At 37.4% G+C, this 21,653-nt stretch overlaps 1 protein-coding gene across 1 annotated transcript; it reads right to left on the reverse strand.

Annotated features, from left to right (window-relative positions):
• Positions 1 to 708: 708 nt before the first annotated feature.
• On the reverse strand, positions 709 to 16,901 carry MINAR2 (membrane integral NOTCH2 associated receptor 2). The gene is made up of 3 exons (XM_019421930.2): positions 16,642 to 16,901; positions 4,426 to 4,653; positions 709 to 896 (listed from the first exon to the last, which is right to left on the reverse strand). Exons 1-3 carry the CDS (start codon positions 16,804 to 16,806, stop codon positions 717 to 719), a joined length of 573 nt encoding a protein of 190 aa, XP_019277475.2. The 5' UTR covers positions 16,807 to 16,901; the 3' UTR covers positions 709 to 716.
• Between the last annotated feature and the right edge of the window lie 4,752 nt (positions 16,902 to 21,653).

Here is a 21,653-nt window from a genome sequence, read left to right on the forward strand (position 1 = left end):
TTTTTTCTGGCTTAAATAGGAACAAAACGAGATAAAGCAGCTTGAATCCAACGCAATAGATAGCACAACCACAAGTTTTTAACCTGTATATCTGGCAGCCAAAAAATGATTTGCTCAACTTCCTTCCTCCTTTCCTTCCTTCCTTCGAGAGAGAGAGAGGGGCACACGTGAGTGAGGGACAGAGAGAGAGAGAGAAAGACTCCCAGGAGAGGCAGAGAGAGAGGAAGAAATGGGGCTCCCCGGGCGAGCTACTCACCCAACCACGGGGGACTCAAGCTCAGGAACTGCCAGGTCATGACCTGAGCGGAAGTCAGGCACTAAACCGGCTGAGCCACCCAGGTGCCCCTGATTTGCTCAGCTGTCTTAGGGAGGAAAGGAGGGTGGGGGTGGCAAGGAGGTAAGACAAAGCTGCTGACAATTGTGCGGTTTCGTTCTCTATTCTAAGTGTTAACTTTTGGTTGTATATGGTGACTTTTCTGTGATCCCCAGAAGTCCTGCCTCCCAAAGGAAAAAAGCCATTCTGGAATTCTTCCAAATTTCGTAGAACAAAGGAGAGAAAGCCAGCTTATCTCCAGCAACATTTGTGTTCTATGAGACGATTACATTGAGCTGTACATTCAACCATACATTCATACTACTTGAACATGTTTTTCTGCGAATGTTTATTTAGAAAGATTTTTAAGAACTTTCAAGTGTCTGTGTCTGCGGCAGTTTCTTTAGGTGAAAAACATGCAAACGGTCACTATGAAAACCAAGATGCAGGCAACAAGGAGCAAAATCAGACCTATACGACAATATTTCGAATGCTTTTCTTGTTCCTCTTCCTTTTTCAGTAAGGTATCAAAACCGGGCGTGTACATGTCTCCCAACCAAAACCGTAGGTCATTAGGATTTTCCTAAAAAAAAAAAAAAAAAAAATTACATAGGAGACTAGGATCAATCAGTGATCAGTCAGCGTTACACACCACTTGATACAAACTCTCAGAGGTTTGAAGGCCAATAGTCCTATTGCCCTGGGTGAAGCTTAAGGGTCATGGTTGCAGTAAGAGAGGCTAGGCTTCCCTGAATAGCATCATTATTTCTCATCAGCAATGGCTAGCAGCCGGCTGGCCAGCCTGCCCACCCTCTCTGCCTCTCTAGCCTCAGGGGTCGATGACTTACCTTCAGGCTAGCACTGCCAGGAGAGGAATGGCTCACGTATAGGGAGGTGGGTGGATACTGGTGATGGCAATACCATTCTTCGACCACATTGCTACTAGTTTCAATGTCCTGCTCTTAGAAAAGCTAAAATATTAAAGTAAAATTTGGATGAACTGTGCAGAAGGATAGATGATCTTGAAATCCTTGTCGAAATCCTCTCTTACATTCTGCTTGTAGTTTGCTCTGGTAACTAAATATGGGGTTTCTTTTCTCCTTTCTTACTGATAAAACTCTTAGTATTTTAGAAAAATGGGACTGACCACAGGCACTTGGAATTTTATAGCCTGTAAGAGGTGGAAAAGTTTCAGAACATACGTTAGGGGCTCTTTCTGCTAGTTATGAGCTATGGATAAGGATGGCGATGAAGAAGTTGAATTCATGAGGTATAGAAAGAAATTCTAATGAGAACAAACGTCATGACTTCCAGAAACATCTCTTTAAAAACTTAGTGCTTGGGGCACCTGGGTGGCTCAGTCAGTTGAATGTCTGACTCTTGATTTCAGCTCAGGTCATGATGCCAAGGTCTTGGGATTGAGCCCTACGTTGGGTCTGCACTGAGCATGGAGCCTTCTTGGGATTCTCTTTCTCTCTCTTCCTCTGCCCTTCACCCATGCCCCACCCCTCTCATATTAAAAAAAAAAGTGCTGAAAAATGGTATCATGAGGTCTATAAAAGCTCTGAGGTAACTGTATATGTGGAGGATGGTTAGGGAGGGGACTGACTCTGGTTTTAGTGAAGCAATACATCTATCATATTTACATTTGATCCTCCTAAACATAACTCATGGAATTTTCCAACAGAAACATTATTCCTCATTGCCAATGATGTTCAATCTCCTCAGCCGTACATTTGAACTTTTCTGTTTAGTGGTTTTGAGCCTTATTCTATTACTTACACTATAGTGCCAGCAACACTGGACTATCTACTGTTCTCACAAACTCTCTCACTTTCTTGTATTTGTGCCTTTTTTCTTGCTACTCCTGACAGAAGAGCTTCCCCACTCATGCAAACTCTCCATATCTTTTGGAATTCTACTCATTCTTCAAGTCTAGCATAAATTAACTTTTTCATGAAGCCTTTTTATAATCCAGTGTGGTTTTGTCCTCGTTTGAATCTGCATAGCACTTTCTACTATTATTACAAACACTATCCTCTTCCTCTATCTTGTTTTATAATTATGGTTTGTTACTTTGATCAGTTAGATTAACTATTTGACAACAGGGACAGGAATACTCATCTTTATAGTCCCTTTGCCATTCATGTGAACAACATGGAGGGGAGAAGAAGCTCTAGCATACAGTCAAGAAATGCTTGCAAAATAAAACAATACATTTTTTCCTAATTGTAGAAAGTGACTTCTTAAGCAGCCCAGTTATCCATTGATGAATGAATAAAGATATGGTATATATATATATATATATATATATATATATATATATACACACACACACACATTGGGATGGTATTCAGCCATAGAAAAGAATGTAACCTGCCATTTGCAAAAACATGGATGGAGCTAGACAGTATTATGCTACGGGAAGTATGTCAGTCAGAGAAAGACAAATACCATATGATTCCACTCATGTGGTATTTAAGAAACAAAACAAACAAGCAAAGGAACAAGAGAGAGGAGAGAGAGAGAGAGAGAGAGAGAGAGAGAAACCAAGAAACAGACTCTTAAGTATAGAGAACAAACTGATGGTCACCAGAGGGGAGAGGAGAGGGGGATTGGGTTGGGTGACATAAGTGATGGGGATTAAGGAGTGCAATTTTCATCATGAGCACTGGGTGATGTATGGAACTGTTGAATCACTATATTGTACAACTGAAACCAATATAACTGTATTTTAACTACACTGGAATTAAAATAAAAACTTAATAAAAAAAAGAGAAAAAAAGAAAGTGACTTCTTAGAGGTCCTGATCTTCAGACTCCTGATAAAAACAAAACAAAAGAAAACAAAACACAAGATTACTGTTGCTAGGGGGGAGTGTCTGTTATGGAAACTTCCCTGGAAAAAAGGCTAGATTAAGTAGATACATCAAATCTATTAGGAGATTAAAAAACCTCAAAGTCTCTGGACAAGAAGATATTTCAAGAGTGCACATAGGAGATTTTTAAGTGTAAGATTTTAAGGGGACGCAATGCTATCCCCTTTTCAACAGAAAGAAATCTTCAGGTGCTTAAGTTACGGGGCTCAGAGCAGATACACCTTGTTACGTGAAGGGTATATGGAAAATGTCAGGCCTCCCTGACCCTAGGGCAAACTGAGGCTGAGGAGGAATCTAGTAAAAAATACAGGGCCACCCTCCCTGATGTTCAGGTATGTCTAGATCTTCTATACACATGACAGAGGACACCACCAGTGGGGCTGGGGTGGGAGTGCGGGTGGGCGGTGGGGAAAGAAAAACTGAAGTTGGGTTTAGGCTGGGTGAATGAGTTCATTGCATACTTTTCCTGTGTTGAAATGTTTTTGTTTTGTTTTGTTACTGAGACACAGGAAAATGTCCAAAATGTAAATCTGCAATCTTAAATCATTGAGTGGGCTTGGAATAAGGTGACCTTTGGTGAGAACTGCCTTGCACAGTGCCTAAGACAGAGAATTTAATAAATATTTTTGAATAAATGCAGAATAGGGAATTCTTAAGTATTCATGAAATAAGTGGTCATAAAACTAGGGGAAAACATACATAATCTGCCAAATTAACTTTGAAAAACCTTTTACCTTCTAGGTAAACCTTCCTGTATCACATCATTTCCTCCTCTCCACACTATACAGATGCCAATAATTGCTGACACTGTAAAACTCAGAAGAAATCAATAAACATGTACTGACTAGGACAGAGAAAAGGATGCCAGATGCCACGATGATCTGACACCTGGACATTTGGGTCTAGTGAAAAGGGGTGGTCACCTAAACACCCATTAAAAAAATTTTTTTTAATGTTTATTTATTTTTGAGAGAGAGAGAGACTGACAGAGCATGAGTAGGGGAGGGACAGAGAGAAATGGAGACACAGATCTGAAGCAGGCTCCCGGCTCTGAGCTGTCAGCAGAGAGCCCGATGCGGGGCTCAAACTCATGAACTGTGAGATCATGACCTGAGCAGAAGTGGGATGCTTAACCAACTGAGCCACCCAGGCACCCTTACATCCATTTTTAAAAAAGGAAACTTCAACTGATCTTCTTCAGCAACTGAAGAAGGTGATTCTTTGCTTTGAGTACCTTCAGGTGTCCAGAAAGGTTTGTGTGCAGGGAATGCCTGTCATATTCTTCAACGGTCCACGAGGGGTTCTTTTTTCTTTCTTCCATAGCTTCCTCCAAACTTATGTCACCGTACAGTGGGTTATTCTTCAGAACAGAGGACAGGGATGGTGGGGGATGATCCGTAGCAACAGCACGCTGTGCACTGGGTCCTCTCATTCGCTGAGCAGTGATAGTCTTCTTCTCTCTCTGTTAGGAGGCACAGAGACAAGTCTCCTCTTACCAATGGGCCACTCACTGATGGCGGAGGATGAAACGTGAAATAACCGCCCCTGAAAATTTGCTGATTCTGCCTGGAACCCCAACAGATTAGGACAATGAACGAGGAAACGATTCTAGGATCTGGTCTGACCTAGAATCCTGTCCTTCACTGAGTTTTTTCTTTGCATGTGATCTTCCTCAGCTTTAGTAATCATTCATTAAAATGCTATTTTATCACTACAGAGAAAGAACGCTGTCCTTTAATTCCGATCGCAGAATTCTGAACAAAGCCAATTTCTTTTCCAGCTCACTTGCACTGAGATTTAATAACATTTTACTTCTTTCTATTTGTGCATTCCACGACCGATAAAAATAATATTTAGCGTTGCTGGATTAATCCAGCAAAGTGAAGATTACAAACATTTTATAGATGTGCCTTGGCTTTTACAAAAACTCTCTTGGGACTCCTATTTCAGGCAGTTTGGAGGACGGAACAGCATCATATTCCTTTATATGTGTACAGACCAGGTGGCTATTAGATGGCTCTAATATTGACTTGCAGATTTTTTAGATCTTTTTTTATTGAAGCAAAATATACAATAGAAAATCGCACATATCATAAATGTATAGCTCGATAAATTTTCACAAACCAAATAAACCCGAGACGCTACCAAGAAACAGAGCACCTACCAGCACACCTCACTCTGCCTTGCCCTTCCCCTGCCCAAGGACAACCAGTGTCCCAAGTTTAACAGTGGACGCCAGTTGTGTTTTTGTGTCTGATCTGACCTTCAGATTTGTATTTTGCTTTTTTTTCTTTCTTTCTTTTTATGGCTACAAAAGTATCATGGAGGTAGAAAATATTTCCATTGAAATTTGTTCATTGGTTAAATAAAGTTGAGAAGAAACAAAAGCTTATAGAGTAATGCCTCAGTTATCATGGGGCTTCAAGGGAGAGGAATTTCACATAAGTTAATTTTCAGAAAACTTAGGGTTAACCCTTGAAAGCTAGTGACACATTTCACTAATTTACAGCAATTTTTTAATGCATATGTTTCACATATTTCAGACTTCCTAAACAGGTTCAATAGCAATTGATATTCCTCTTAGTCATCTTTATTATCACCATTATACTGATTCCTCAGCATATATTGGGGTATATAGGTCACATTGAATATGTATTTATGTAAGCTAAATTGTAAACTAATTTTACATATAGTTTCCTTCTGAAATGGCTGATAAGCCAAAAAAAAATCATCTAGGTAAAACCATTCACATTCTCTTCAGCCTTACATTTCCCTAATTTTCTTAACCCATACATTTTTGACATGCTTAGCGGTCAACTTGGAGATCTTCTCTGAATTTATTATGTTGTTGGTCTGAAAATCAATTTATATTCTACAATACTGAAATTTGCAATGAAATAATACATCATCTTGACTTAGCATTTGTCTTTAAGATGGATGACCTCATAAAACATGTTTCTGAATTTGATATGAAAACAATTTGATATGAAATTTAGATCATTTCAGCTTAGCATAATTCTGACTCAAGGCTTTTTTGTTTTTTTCGAGAATAGATATCTTTGATCATCTTTGAGAGGGATAATTCTTTGGACACTGACAAATTTGCTTTGTCAGTTCTCTTGCCTACTAGACTATTCTTTGAGCTTCTTAAATAAGAAAGCTCTGTAAATGAGGAAAATACAGTTTGGGGGGCCAGGAAAAAATAACAGACTCTATTACAGTGTATAAAGACCCTGAAAAACTAACAGGCACAAGATAAAAATTAATCAGACCTATAGTGTAAAAAGAACATGCAAACCCTTAATTCTAAACCATATTCTTGGAAGTCTGGGGTTTATCTTACTACATGGTGCCATTTATTTTTCTGTTGCATGACAATTTCATGTATGAAGGCATGTGAAGGGAAAACTAATAGAATATTTTTACTAAGGTATATAATAGAATATTCTTTACTAAGAATATGATAGCAATATAAAAATACTAATGATGGTTGAGGTTCATTCACATTTTGATAATTTTTCTCAAATAGCCTAAGGGAAAAAAAAGCATGTATTTGATTCTAACTCTCGACCCCACTAGATTATATTTACCAAAGGAAAATTCAACAGTAATTCTATTATTTTAGCCACATGGACTCTACAATAATTTGTATTTTAAAATATTTAAGGAAAGTAACATTTCAAAGCTTACCTGGACTTTTCCGTATCACCATTACTTTGTCCATTTATCTTTTATACACTTAAATCATTATTTACAACATTTATATATAAGTAAACTACCAATCAGTAAAATTAGTGAAATAGAGTGCACGTTGAGACAAACAAAAATTGAGAGTATACAATTAATAGACCAATAAAGAAAGAGCCTCTAAAAAAACTGTACTCCAGAAAGAAGAAACTTGATAATAAAAGGAAAAATTAAGAAGAAATGCCAAACAAAACAAAACAAAACAAAAAGGAATATGGAAAAAATATTGATAAGTCTATCTATCTCTCTCTCTATATATCTAAGTAAGTATTGATTTTATGGTAAAACAGAGATAATAATCACCAATTTGGGAATTTAAACAATTTTTAATTTATTTACAATTTTTTTTAGAATTTTAGAAAGAGGGCAATAGCATGAGTGGGGGAAAGGGGTAGAGGGAGTGGAAGAGAGAGATGGAGAGAGGCGGAGAGAGAGAGAGTCTTAAGTAGATTCCACACTCAGTGCAGAGCCCAGTGCAGGCCTTGATCCCAAAACTCTGGGATCATGATCTGAGCTGAAATCAAGAGCAGGATGCTCAACCAACTGACCCACCCAGGCACCCCTAATTTGTGAGTTTTTGAATAAGGGATAACTAAGTCACTTGACAGTAAAATTTAACACAAATATTTTTTTATTAGAACATTTTAAGAAATCAGGTTAGTGAGAGGATAGAAATCTTAGTAAAAAATTGAGAAAGAATCCATAGTTTCTAAATCAGTACAGCAATAGAAAAAAAGATAAAGGAAACTTGATAATAAGACAATAAAATTGAAACCAAGAATGGGGGAACTTCAGCAAAATAGAACAATTTTAGAAATAATCATGTTAAATGTAAATAGACTAAATTCTTTATTTAAAGACAGAGATTGTCAGGTCAGATTTTTAAAATTAAATGAAATTATGTAATATTTATAAGAGGAGTACCTAAAATATAAGGACTCAAAAATGAGAGTGAAAGAATGTGAAAAGATATACTGGCAAATGAAGAAGAATGGGAGCTATGTATTGTGGTGACTGGTTAAATGCCTATGAATTTTATCCTCTTTTCCTAAGCATAAAGGATGGATGACTGTCTTTCCCAGTCCGGCTTGAAGTTAAATTGGGGCCAGCTAAACCACCTCCAAGCCTGGCCCCTGAAATCTTCCACAAGATTTTTGGCTCATTTTCCATTTTTGTGTCACTGTTAAGTAAGGGTTCTGTGATGGCAGAACTACAGGATGAAAGAACTTGAGGCCATGGGTTATTGCTTGAAAAAGAGCTGCCTCTAAAATCCACCTGCCCTTTTTTAGACTTCTCGTGAGCATGAACATTCTTTTTAGTTACTGGTATTTTGTGGGGTTATGTGTTAGCACAGCCTAGTCTATCCTCCCTAATAAAGTAGTAGATCTTGAAATTCCACAAACATGTGGCATGGACTTGCAGCCAAAAAGTGGAAAGGGATGAGAGAAACATCAGAAGCTGGAATGATGGTTATTCATATCCTATAGGAAAAAATTTTTTTTGCATAAATGTCATTTGTTGTAATTTGGAATCTAATCACCTGTAGCTCTAGGAGAGATACTTGTGAAATAATCAGAGAATTCATGTACATATAATGACATTACAATAATCATAGCATTAATGTGCTACAAGAAAGAGATGAGATTAGAGACAGCTGCACAGTTGGAAAGAAGAAAGAAAGTAGAGGGGAATCTAGGCATCTAGAAATGTGATGCCTTCTATTGTTGAAAGTCTGTTTGTAGATCTCAATACTAAAACACAGAATTATTTTTTTAAAAAGCATTGAGTAAAAAATACCTATTGAAATTTCTCAACTGAATAAAATGACTCAAGATAAAGATCATGCTAGGCTGTGCTTTCATAACTGTTATCCCTGAGAGCCTCTATGCGGTTGTCACTGACTCTAAAAATACAGAAATGGAGGCAGGAAAGCAAGGCATTACAGCCTATTTGAGAGCTATGTCTTCAAAGAACGTAGGTGTGTTTACTGACATAAAAGTGACTGCAAGTAGTCAGTTATGTTAGGTAAGATACATTAATAAATAGCTTCCTAAATTCTGTAAAGAATGTATTACCAAAGAAATCACAAGCCTACACCTAAAAGCTTTTAAATATTTAAAATTAAAACAAAACAAAAGAAAACAATGACAATAATCCTAGATTTCTAAATGTCCTTGAGCAGGAGTAAACTTTGAAGTCTATCCTTGAAGCAGGGTCTACTTCTGATGTGGCAAAAGAGAAAAGTGAACAAGGAGATGCTTCCTAAAGAGTGTAATCAAGGACTATAGAGAACAATGCATCAGAAATCCTTCTAAAAAGCAGAATCATGTCCTAATCAATCTTCCATATCCTCAAAGAAGGAGGCCATGCAAACTACTCCCATGGGATCTCAGAATTACTTTGGAATAGTGACGGCCGTGTCTTTAATTTTTCCCATTCAGAAAGGGAGAGTTTATATATATATGTGTGTTATTTATATATTGTGTACATATATAATATATGTTATGTAAATATGTTTAACATATAATATAATATAAGTGTATTTATATATGTATATGCACTATATATATACTGTATATATATATACACACACACACACACACACTATATATATATATATAGTGTAAATATATTTGACAGAATGGTAAACTGTGGCAAAGCCTAACTAGCAAATCCATTTCTTCTTAAGGGCATAAAACAGCAAGGACATATGACTAACAACTCATGGTTGACCCCTAAAATCCCTTGAAAGATTCCTGGGTTACTCTCTTTCCAATGTTCAGACCTATGGAGATTCTGATATAGTAAACCCTCAAAGGAACAGTCTGGATTCCACTTGGAAGCCAGACCTTTAGGACATCTACATCACCCACATCAGATTTTGTGAAAGATACATTTTATTGTGTTAACTCACTAAAATTTGTTTCCATAACATAACTTAGCCTGACTAACCACTAAGAAAGTGTATATTTAGCAGACAAAATAGGTATTAAAATAAAATACTTTGTTAGTTACAGAGAATTGCTATAAAGTGAATAAAGACAGATATTATCAGTAAAATATAACAATTCTAAACTTGTATGTATCTAATAAAATAGTATCAAAATTTATAAAGCAAAACTTGACATAATTACAAGGAGAAATTTATGCAGAGAATTTTTATCAAGCAGACAAAACAATTACTAAAGATAAAGGATTTGAGCAATAAAACCGAGTTTGATCAAGTCACATATACTGACATCTTCATTAAACAACTGAATACATTAATTTTAAAATATACACTGGATATTTACAAAAGTTGATAATGTACTAGACTTTAAAACAAATTTCAAAGACTCAGTATTATATGGATTGTGCTGTTTGAACACAGTCAACTTAGTTAGAAATTTGTATATTTATATCAAAAAGTTAAAGTACCACGTTTTGTAGAAAACTAAACCCACACTTCAAAGAAATAATGGAAATTAAAAATTTAGAATAGAATTGAAATGGAAAATGCTACATTTGTAAAATTGTTGGGTGGAGTTGAAATGGTATTTTGAGGGAGTATTACAAAAATATTTTCCTGCATTATAAAGGCAGAATGAGAAAATGAGGTAATAAGAAACAATAAAGATAGAAGTAGATATATTACATTGTATGTTAACTGCAATTTAAACAAATAAAAAAGATAGTAGAAATCAATAAATATTACAAATTAAAAAACAAATATATAATAGAGAGGATGAACAATGTTGAAAACTATTTCTTTGGAGAGGCTAAAAAGATTAAAACATCTCTGGCAATACAGCTCAGGAAAAATAAAAAGACACAAATCCAGTGTTAGAAATGTAAAGAAACAATGAAAGAGACGTAGCAGAGATTAATAAATGTAATAGGAGAATAATATGAGCAACTTAAAAACTTTATATGCAACTGGGCAGTTTCCCTCATAATATAACGTATCAAACTTAATTAAGAAAAAAAATAGGGGGGCTTGGGTGGCTCAGTCTGTTAAGCATCTGACTTAAGCTCATGTCATGATCTCATGGTTCATGAGTTTGAACCCCGTGTTGGACTCTGTGCTGACAGCTCAGAGCCTGGAGCCTGCTTCGGATTCTGTGTCTCCCTCTCTCTCTGTCCCTACCCCGCTTGCACTCTGTCTCTTTCTCTGTCTTTCAAAAATAAATAAACATTGAAAAAATTTTAAGCAAAGAAAAAATAGAAAATGATAATAAACCTGTGATAATTTGATTAATTGAATCAATAACTTAACATCTACCCCAAATTGAAAATTATCAGGCCAAGAAAATATTGCAGTCAAATTCTACTGGATATCTCTGAAACAGATCATTTATATTTTGTCAAACACTTCCAGAAAATAAGAAAACAAGGAATACTCCCCAATTCACTTTATGAAAGCTTGATATAAACTCCAGACAAAGGCAGTAAGTAAAAGAAAAGGTAATTTAATTATAGGACAATTTCTCTTATAAGCACAATGCAAAAGTCATGAATAAGCTATTGCTAAAAAGAATCCTACAATACATATAAATTATACATACCAGAATAAGATTTATATCAGGAAATAATTTTTACCTGGAGGGTGATTTAAAATTAGAAGATGAATGTAACTCATCACATTAACAGAAAAAAAATGCAGAATTTTACAACAGATTCTGAAAAAGATTTTGAAAACATTCAAACGTCTTTAAAGCAAACTTTCCTAACCACCTGGGAATAGTAGGGGATCTTTAAAAATTAATTAAGAGAATCTACATAAAACTTCCAGGGCATAGTTTACCAAATGGCTGCAATATTAGAAACATTTGTTTTAGTTTCAGAACTAATACAAGGATGTCAGTAATCACAAACATTCACATATTATTTCAGTGGAAGCCCTAAGCAATACAATAAGAACAGAAAAATAAATAAAAGGAATAGGGTTTTAAATAAAACAAAATAGCAGATAGCATGATTAGCTGTAGGGATGTTTACAGTCAAAATAAAAGAGATTTAACACTATTCCTGGATTTAAGACTAGTATATAACAATTAATAGTCTATAAAAATCAATGGCATGCATGAGTAACACTTTATTTTGAAACATGATTTAAAAGGTTCTAGTCTTAAAAGCAATGGTGCTATAAATATTTAGATATACACCTAACAAACTTTATGAAAACTTCTATGTGGAGAATTATAAGATATCATTGAAGGGCCATATGAAGAACTGAATAAATAAAAAGATATACCATGTTTATGGATTGGGAGAATCAAGATTATAAAGATTTCCATTTTTCCCCAATTTAATCTGTACATACAACGAAGTCCCTTTCATAATCATAAATGCCTTGCAAACAAGGCATTTGTTTATCTATTACTTGTGGGTATACAAACAAAATCAGCTCCCCAGTGACCCCAGTAATTCTGTTTCCCAAATTGCTAGAATAAGTTTTCACCAACCCCTCAAAATTTTCAGGATAAAATTTAAAATCTGAGACAACAATTACCAAACCTTTGTTGTCTGACACAGGCCTTTCTTGAAACTTGTTTCCTGCCTTCTCCTCCACCTAACCTCCCACACATGCTATGGTAATACTCAGGGCGTCCTTAATAAAAGCTTTAGTGCAAGAGGCATTTGGGTCTGATCTGAGAGCAGTATGATGAGACAGCTTAGGTGTTGTTTCTGGCAGCACACCATCCAAGGCTAAATTCCAGACCCCACTGGAGATTTTGTGAGCTGCATAAATTTAGCATAACTTGATAAATCATGTTCTGATATTTGCAAGTAAATCCCTGAACAACTGAGTGGTGCCCGTCAATCTACTTCCTAGATAATAATTTAAGAGCCTCAAAGGCTCTTCCCCAAATATAGGCTTAAAAATGGGAATCTAATGCATATGCAGGGCATTCTTTTCAGAACGCTAATTGGAGGATTAGGAATAGAGACATTTTTAGAGAAGGCAAAACAGATTTCAGGGACCTGTCCAGAGACAGATCATTAAGTACAATTATAGTATGCAAACAAGCAAAACAAAACAAAACAAAAAACTGAGATGGAAGAGACATTAGAACATAGGGGAAAAGATAGCTCTTAAGACTGTAACAAAAAGCGAGGAAAATGACTAGGAAATAAACCCAGGAAATGACACTGCCTAGAGATCAAGGGAAGAGCAACCTCTTATCCTTGGTCTTTTGCTCCAGCTCACAAGTTTAGCATGGAATGCTATTGGGTTCTGAAAAAGATGTGATGGAAGCCAGGAAAAGATAAAACAAAGAGATTAGTCTGAAATGACTCTGAAGTCTGACTGCTAATCAAAAAAAGGGGGGGGGGCACTACATTATCTGAAACAAAACATATTTTATCATTTAAACTAAAAAAAAATCACCCTTTTCCTTTCATTACCTCGTTTTATAAAGCGATTGGCAGAAATATTTAGAATACAATTCCACATGCCTTCATCAGATACATGCCCCAAATTATTTTAACAACCAGAAACGTTAGATTTTGGCGAACATTTGTTCATTGCACTGAGATGAAATTTATTGTGAAGCTTCTTTGCTTCTCTACTGAAAGAATTTAAGAAGGAGTAAATATAGTAGAATCAAGAAATATATGCTCATACTCTCTCCCTGCAAACATGGATGACCTGTGTATTTGCCAGGCATGGAATTCACAGCGTCCTGAACTATAGGCATGCGTGAGAACGAGTGCTTGCTTTTCTATATGCCCACAATTGCTTTCACGTGTAATAATGGCTTAAAGAATTTCCCCTGAAAATGTTATGTGAATTTTTATAGAAAAGCTTGAGATGGATAAGAATATGCTGCATATAGTTAGGAATTCAACTTCACATTCGGGATTATGAGATCTGTGTTTTAACTTCTGAATCACCACTAATTTTGAAGGCAATTGTTGTTAGGTTAAGTCCTTTGACATTTCGTGATGTAGTCTGAATCCCAAACACCACGCACCTGGGTGGTGTGAGACCCAGCGGTAAGCTGACACAACTCTGAAGTCTGTGTAGATTTCGTGTGAGTAAAAAATCTACTGCTTGAGTTATGGATTCACAGATGTATTGACTATATTCCCTAACACCACCATCTACACACAAGCACATACACCCCTCCATCCACACTATAAATAAAAAAATGCAAGTAGTATTATCTACTGTTTTGCAATGTCTAATGAAAGGATAATTTCAACACACACAACAGACTGCTGTCTAACAACAACAACAACAACACACGTTTTTTAAACTTTTATGGGAAATATTTCCTCTCAATTGTTTTACCTCATGTTATTTTACTTGTTCTCATGTTAAAACAAATATGTAAAATTAATATTATTCTAGTTTTTCAAGTGAAAATATTGAGGCATGAACCAAGTAAGAGCCACAATAGATGTCTCTTAAAGTGGCTTACTGTGGATGTGAGACAAGAAACCAGGTTTCCACCCTCTTTATTAGATGCTCTTCCTGTTGGTTTAATGCATCCCCAGCAGACTGAGGGTTTTTAATTAAGAACTTCTGACAGTGCCACCTTATGCACCCTTAACGTCTCAAATGCACCTGATATACTTTGTGCCTTCTTTCAGGTATCTCTACAGCTACTTAAAACTTTAGTAAGTCCTTTATTTTAGGTATTTATTTTATCCCACAAATATATCACTCCTGGATTTTTTAAAATAACAGCTAATGAGAGAAGAACTACTTATTCACATATTGCAAATTAAAGTAGTAAATACAAATAATTGTTAGTCCTAATTTGTGTCATGGCTACCCAGCCAACTGAATTTGTAAGATTTATTTCCCCTCACCCTGTTATTTCAATAGTAAATTAGCCTTTATTCTGTCATTTTAATGTTATTTTAGGGTAAAAGGATAATTAAATCGAGTTCATGTGCAGTTTAAAATTACCAATAACAGGGATGCCTTGGTGGCTCTGTTGGTTAGGTGTCTGCCTCTTGGTTTCTGCTCCGGTCATGATCTCACAGTTTGTGAGTTCGAACCCCACATCAGGCTCCATGCTGACAGTGCAGAGCCTGCTTTCCTCTCTCTTCCTCTCTCTCTGCCCCTCCCCTGCTCACTCTCTCTGTCTCTCTCTCAAGAATAAATAAATAAACTCAAAGAACAATTAAAAAAATTACCAATAACATATCTAAAGACATTCATAGCAGATTTTTACCTCCTTGTTTTTTTGTTAAATAACCGCTTCAACTCATCAGGGCCTACCTATTGAGAAAGATGCCCCTTAAAAATTGGATGCATTTCATTCAGGTTTAGGAACAACATTCAACAGAGCTTTAAACTGTGAAGATTCCCGTGAAGGAAATAGGTCAACTCCAGTACCAAACAAAAGATGTTAGATTGATACGTTCCAACCTCAAAGGAATTTATTGGATATGTTTTCTTCTACTAAACTTCATAGCATAGGAGGGCCAAGGTTTTCTGAACTGATTTTTGAGTCATTTTATTCCGTGGCATAAACAATGAGGAGGAATTTATTGTGTTTAACTTAAAACACGAAAACAATAACCAAAAAGGTGTGTATGGGTGGGGGGAAGAGTTTTGAGGATTCCAAAAGGGAAGGATGCAAAATTTTTTAAAAAGTCAGTTGTCATAACAGTCTGCCTTATGATGGAAATAAATTAAAACCCTTATAGGTGGAGGAAACACTTACATAATCATTTGAGTGTACTTGATTTTGAATGATCTCATGATAAAGGTTCCGAGGAGCCCACAAACACACCACAAAGGAGTCACTTTACACCAGGACTCATGAGTAGCAACTGTTTCTTAAAAGAAAACAAATTTCTGTTCAGGGAATTTGAACCACTCCAAAGGACTTAATGACTTGCAGGGGTTTGTAGGTCAGTCACATCTGTTCTGAAATGAAATGCTTCTTCCTGTTTCTAAATTGACTAACCCTTAACCCCATTAGCCCTCACGTCTTAAAACAAAGATTATTCCTGTTTCTTGAGCCTTCCAACAGTCAGGGCCTTTATGTTTATTCCAGCACATGGAACTCATCACAGTTTTATTCCTCTCTTTTGGTCAGCAAAAAGAAGGAAGGTGCAAAAGAAGAAAGCGAAAAAATAAAGTGTGCACTGGGTTTGAAGGTCTGATTGTTATGTCTTGTCTACATGGATACCTGCAGAAAATAAGAGTATCTAAAATAAAAGGGAAGAGTTCCCTCTATTTTGTTTTCCTTCAATCATTGGGTTTCCATTGTTATGCTGACTCTTCTCTGCAAGAAATGAAAGGGAGCCAGCCTACATAAGGCAAGAGCAAGTTCCCCAGTGGTCTCAGAGGCTGTGTTTGAGTCCCGTTTTAAGCTTCTGCTGCTTTGGGCTTAGAATGCACCAGAAGAGAGAGGTAGATTTTCCCCCCAGAGTCTTATTTGCAAAAGTAACAAGTGGTTTGAAAAATTCTGAAGGAAAGGAGTAAAATGAAAACTAGGCAATAAAATGAGGACGGGCTGCAAAGCTAGTGCTTGGCGGAAAATGAATGTTTGCAGGAATTCACATATTTTATAAAGTGATCAGAGAGTTTCCTTACGTTAAGAAAGAGAGAAAGACCTTTTTAATATTGCAAGGGCAGCCACCTTGTACCGTGTTCCCTACAGCCTTCCCCCCACCGTCCCTGCACAAATAAGGAAATAATAGGTAGTGAGAAAGAACTGATCCTCGCCTGGGGGCTTTATGCTGTCCTGGACTTTACCTGTGAGTACACGAGGTTTTGCCAGTGCTGGGCGGCAGGGTGATTCCCACCTGGAAACCTCACCAGGCTGGCCTGAAGAAGAGCTGAGTTCCTCATGAAAGACTTCACATCGAGCCGCAGGAATTTGTCAGGATGGTTGTTATTTGGCAAAACAGAGAGATCCATGTCTCCCCTTGTCTACGGTGGAAAACAAAGGTAAGTGAGGCTGCTTCTGTCAGACTCGTCCATTATTAATGAGCCTGAGGATGCTCCGGTTGGCATCTGAAACCAGGTCTCTCAGCTACACGGGGGAGCTGTTCTCGAAATGATATGCTGACGCACATAGACAATGCAGCGCCCTGCCTTGCCTTTCACACACAGCACGCCAACACACGCACACACACACACACACACACACACACATACACACACGCATGCACACACACGCATTTAGGAGGCTTAAAAGAGACAGATGAGGTTGTACTCGTTAAATTACACAAAATGCCAAAATTAGATATATAGTGCTTAATGTCTCTCCATACAGGGTCAGACATAACGGTTTAAGAGGAACTAGTCTTTGGATAAAGGCTGCCAGAATTTCAGTGTCACAGGCCATAACTGGAGCACATGAGATATCACCCGTAAGGAAGAGATTTCTTAATTTTTCTCTCTGAACATTGCCGACCTAACACAGCTGATTTGGCCCTGCCGATGCAGTCTCCCATATGATATGCAGGATCTTGTTTCTCCTCCTGTTTTGACTCCCAGAGTCTCAAGCTCACATGAAACCTGACCACTTTTAGGTTGTCAGCTTTGGTCTGAACTGAGAAATGGCAAGAATTTTGCTGTTATAGTTTGCTACAGGAATTCAGCGCCCCAATCTACTGCCTTGACCCATATGCTATCCAAGGTCCCGTTGCCTCTGTTCCTGGCTGTATAAACTCCTTCTGTGTGCTTTGGTGTTCACACAGCACATTGGGAACCAAAGGGGAACATGTCTGCTGGGTTTGGATGATGTGCTGTCCTAAGTGAACCCATCTGCCGTTCAGGGAGCCAAGGTGGGAGTGAGGCTGAGGACCCTGTATTAAGCCAGGAAGTAATGATGCCTTTAATGGAGATAAGCTCTCACATTTCAAGTCACTCTGCCTCAGGCAACCCATGCTTCTCATTGGGAAAGTATGGATTTCCATCTAGAATAAGAGGAATACTTTCCCACCGTGAGAAGGCAAAGGATAGATGCATCAGCAGTTTTAAAAAGACATAGGTTGTTTGTTATGTGTGCACCTCTGTAAACCCATCTGATTCAGCAGGAAGGTTTCTCTTCCAGGGGTAAATGGGGTCACATGTGGAATGTATCAGCACCAGATTTCAGAAGAGTGCCATATAGCTTATAAGAACCAGCAGCCAGGATGTTCTCAAATTGAGCAAGACACTAGAGAGTACTTACCTTCTTTATAGCAATAAACATGAGGGAGTTTAAAAAATCCTGTCCTACTTATAGCTGTAAAACTGGTTTGAACCATCAACATTTTCTGTAAGAATGTTTTGGACCCAGACTCTTCCACTGTCTTGCAATATTCGAAATAAACTTGGGTAGTTTTAACAACATATTTACTGGAGAAAGTAAGAGCTACTTCATAATGACAGTTAATAACAAAACAGTTAAATCACAAGTGTTTCAAGAATCAAGTGTATTATGTGCATGTGCGTGTGCTTGGTACATTCTGGATTTTCCTGGCTGCTGCCAGAATACATCTAATGAATAAATATTTCTCAGGCTGTTTGCTTTTCCTAAAAGATTCTTCAGGGAATAACACACGTCTTCAAGAAGAACCTTACTTCTCTTTGGCTCTTTATATTGGCAAGTAGAGACAGAGAATCTAGGTCCAAATATATTTGATTAGGCCTTTTCTTTGGCCAAAGTATGAGGTAGGTGAAATGAGCCTTCAGTTTTCCTTAGGCATCCTTCCCTTAGATCCCTCCGCCATGCTCTAGATGCCCAGAGGCTTGTATACTGTCTCCTCCTGTTTACAAGTTGAGTTTTAGACTCTCCCTCTTTTCTCATTCTTTGTCCACTCTCACCCCCAAACTATCGGTTCTTATTTCTCACTGTAGGCAACCTACATGACTAATGATCAGAAAATCAAGCTTGTTACTGGCCATCCGCTCCCCACCCTTGGCCCCCACTTCCACTCCACCCACCCCAACTTGTGCCTGTGGTAATGCCAGTCCTGCCTGGAAACATTTCTTCCCAACTGGCTGTTGACCACCTCCGAATCATCCTTCATGGGCTACTGCTGATAACTCGCCTTTCACAAAACCTTTATGTATTTTGCCAAGTAGGTACGATTGTTCCCTCCTTTGAAATCTTGGAGTGATTTGTTTGAAGTCTCATCTTACTATCTTTGGTCTGATGATGTATTTCATGCTTTTCTTTTATGAGCCTCATACTAGATGATACATTACCAAAGAGCAGCCCTTTCGGATGCTTCCTTCCCCACGAGTCATGTCCTGAAGACCCTCATGAAGTCCTTTCCTCCATAAATAACCATGGATCTTGTCTCTTCAAAAGCACTAGAAAGGGCTCTCCTCTGGTTGGAAATAGATAATCCAATTACGTTTGATTTAAAAAAATGGCTTAGTGCTGTTTTCCAAGCTCATTAAAAAAAAGGATTCCGTTGCCAAAAATGTTTATGATACTCTATATTCTCTTCTGGTAGTTTACAATGCACAGACTCACACTGAAGGCTCTGAGAAGTCCTGCTTTCATAAGTCTAGCATTTTCCAAATTTATTTGATCACATAATACCCATTTTATTGTTTTCCTTTTAACTCTTCAAAAAGCTTACCCAAAAGTAACTGGATGAATTTTGGCTCAGGGTTTTTATTTCTTTATTGTCATTAGGAACTTCCATCTAGAGTGACAATGGTTATAAATAAATATAAAGAGTTTTACTGGAGGGAAATCTGGTGGAAATGTGCACATCTGGGGCTTCTCAACACTTAGCATGCAGGTAATCTTTTGGTCTTTTTCTTTGTAACCAATTTTTATAAAAGTATCATTTCCTCTTGGATTTGGACCCAGAATTACGGTTTTTTTTTTTTTTTTTTGAACCGTGAGAATTGTAAAAATAGGATTAAATATGGTTCACAAGGCAAAACTGTCTATATGTGAATGAATCTTATTTTCTTCTCCTTATTCTCTCTCTCCTGTTTTCCCTTCTTTTCTCCCTCCCTTTCTCCTTCCCTCCCTCTCTAGGTTGTACCAATAACCCACTGAAATATTTGAAAGTATTTCCAGCTGAAAAGCCTGTACAATGTCCAGATGAGGAGTTGTGGCTCATCAAATTATTGGAGAGTTTGGAAATCACTTGAATAGTTTTGATTACAAAGAAAGCCTGTGACTAGCTTATAAACCCTTTTGTGTCTATTATAAAACAGTCTCAAAATTGGTAAACAGAGGCAATCAGGGTTACTGAGTACACAGAATTTGGAGTCAGAGTGGCATCAAACTAAGTTGTGTTCCTGGATAGGTTACTGAATCTCTCTAAGCCTGATTCCTGAGCTACAATGTGAAGATAACACAAGTACTTTACAAGGTTGCTGTGAGATTTTATAGGTAAAGTAGTTAACAGAATGCTTGGTGTATATGAAGTGCTTAAAAAGGGTTCATTGTTATTTTGAGTGGCTAAGAACATAGATTTTTATTTCAGTTGTCTCTGATACAAACTGAAAAAAAAAAAAAGGAAAGGAAAGAAAGTTAAAATCACACAGCCATCTTTAGTTAAAAGACAAACTACATTTCCAAGAATCTCTTTATTTGTGTGGTTCTGGGTTAAAACTAGCCAAAAGAGGAACTTCAGTGAGATATGGACAGGAAAGTGGAAACAGCACCCATTAATGTGAAAGGCTTTTTGCAAATAGGTGCTTGGCAGGTTCCAAGCCTTTGCTCTCTTGAGCTCCATGTCCATTTCTTCTCTCCAAATGTTAGTCCTGTTGACCAACAGCAAACTCAGATCTACTACCAGGTGTCTGAGTACCTACAAAGGAGGTAGCTTCACAGAGGCGACAGCATCCCAAAGACCTCTTAACAAATTACCCCGCCCTAGTCATACTTACCTGGCAGCTCAGACTAGTTGGTGACCCCTCTGATTCTTCAACTCTTCTTCACTTCGCCAGGGCTTCTGCAGTTGTGTGAATTCAAATCTGGCGAATGATAAACCTAGGTTTTAAATTCACAGTTCAAGGTCTAAGTTGGGAACCAGAAAGCTTCCATGACTATCTTCACATAAAACCTTTTTAACTGTACTGCTGATGTTTCACCATCGAAACTCATATTCAGAGTAAAGTCCTAGAATATCCAAGGGGACCACCCTGGGGTATAACATGTGAGGTTTTACACATGCCAAAGGAATTGCAAGATTTCACTAATTCATGTTAACTGAAACCCAAGGTAGATGTATGGGGACAATTCTTAATGGCTTTATATTAGGGCAGAAGGAATATAATGTTTTATTAGCCTACATGTTTTTGATATGAGTTCACTAAGTGGAGATTCTGGATTCAAAGTGTTACTTCATGTGATTGAGAGTAACTCCAACAAAGGGCCTGAAAATTGGACCCACTGGTGGTCCACAATGAATAAAATCGAGATGCCAGAACTTCCTTGTTATAATGTAGTAGTATACAGGAAAGTATACAGACATGTAGGGAGATGGTTTTAATATTATAGATGCTCACCTACCTGCTGAATTCATCCCCTGAAAGGCTCCAGAGGGCATTCCCTTGACCAAGGCTTTGAACTCCCTTCACATCAGCAAAGGCTGTACTGGAATCCTTAAAGAACTTGGTAAAGCCTATTTTCTGAAGCCCTTAAATAACATTGGGAAGTGCTGCCACAGAACTGGGCCTCTTAAATTTAATGATGATACAATTCCATAAGGGCAGGAACAAAAGGGCTGCATTTCACTGTCAGAAACCAGATGGGAATGGTTACCATGAAGGGTAGCAGAATCAAAGGGGTAAAGGGAATG

Source organism: Panthera pardus, unplaced genomic scaffold (genome assembly GCF_024362965.1).
Source record: "Panthera pardus isolate Hobbes unplaced genomic scaffold, ASM2436296v1 HiC_scaffold_2, whole genome shotgun sequence".
Taxonomy (NCBI): domain Eukaryota; kingdom Metazoa; phylum Chordata; class Mammalia; order Carnivora; family Felidae; genus Panthera; species Panthera pardus.

Bases quoted from the DNA above. Each gene is read 5' to 3' on its own strand.
- MINAR2 (XM_019421930.2), bottom strand. From the start codon at position 16,806: ATGGATCTCTCTGTTTTGCCAAATAACAACCATCCTGACAAATTCCTG. The intron at 4,654-16,641 runs GTAAAGTCCAGG...GCCTCCTAACAG, and splicing joins AAAACCTCGTGTACTCACAG to AGAGAGAAGAAGACTATCAC. The intron at 897-4,425 runs GTACTCAAAGCA...TTTTTTTTTTAG, and splicing joins ACCTTTCTGGACACCTGAAG to GAAAATCCTAATGACCTACG.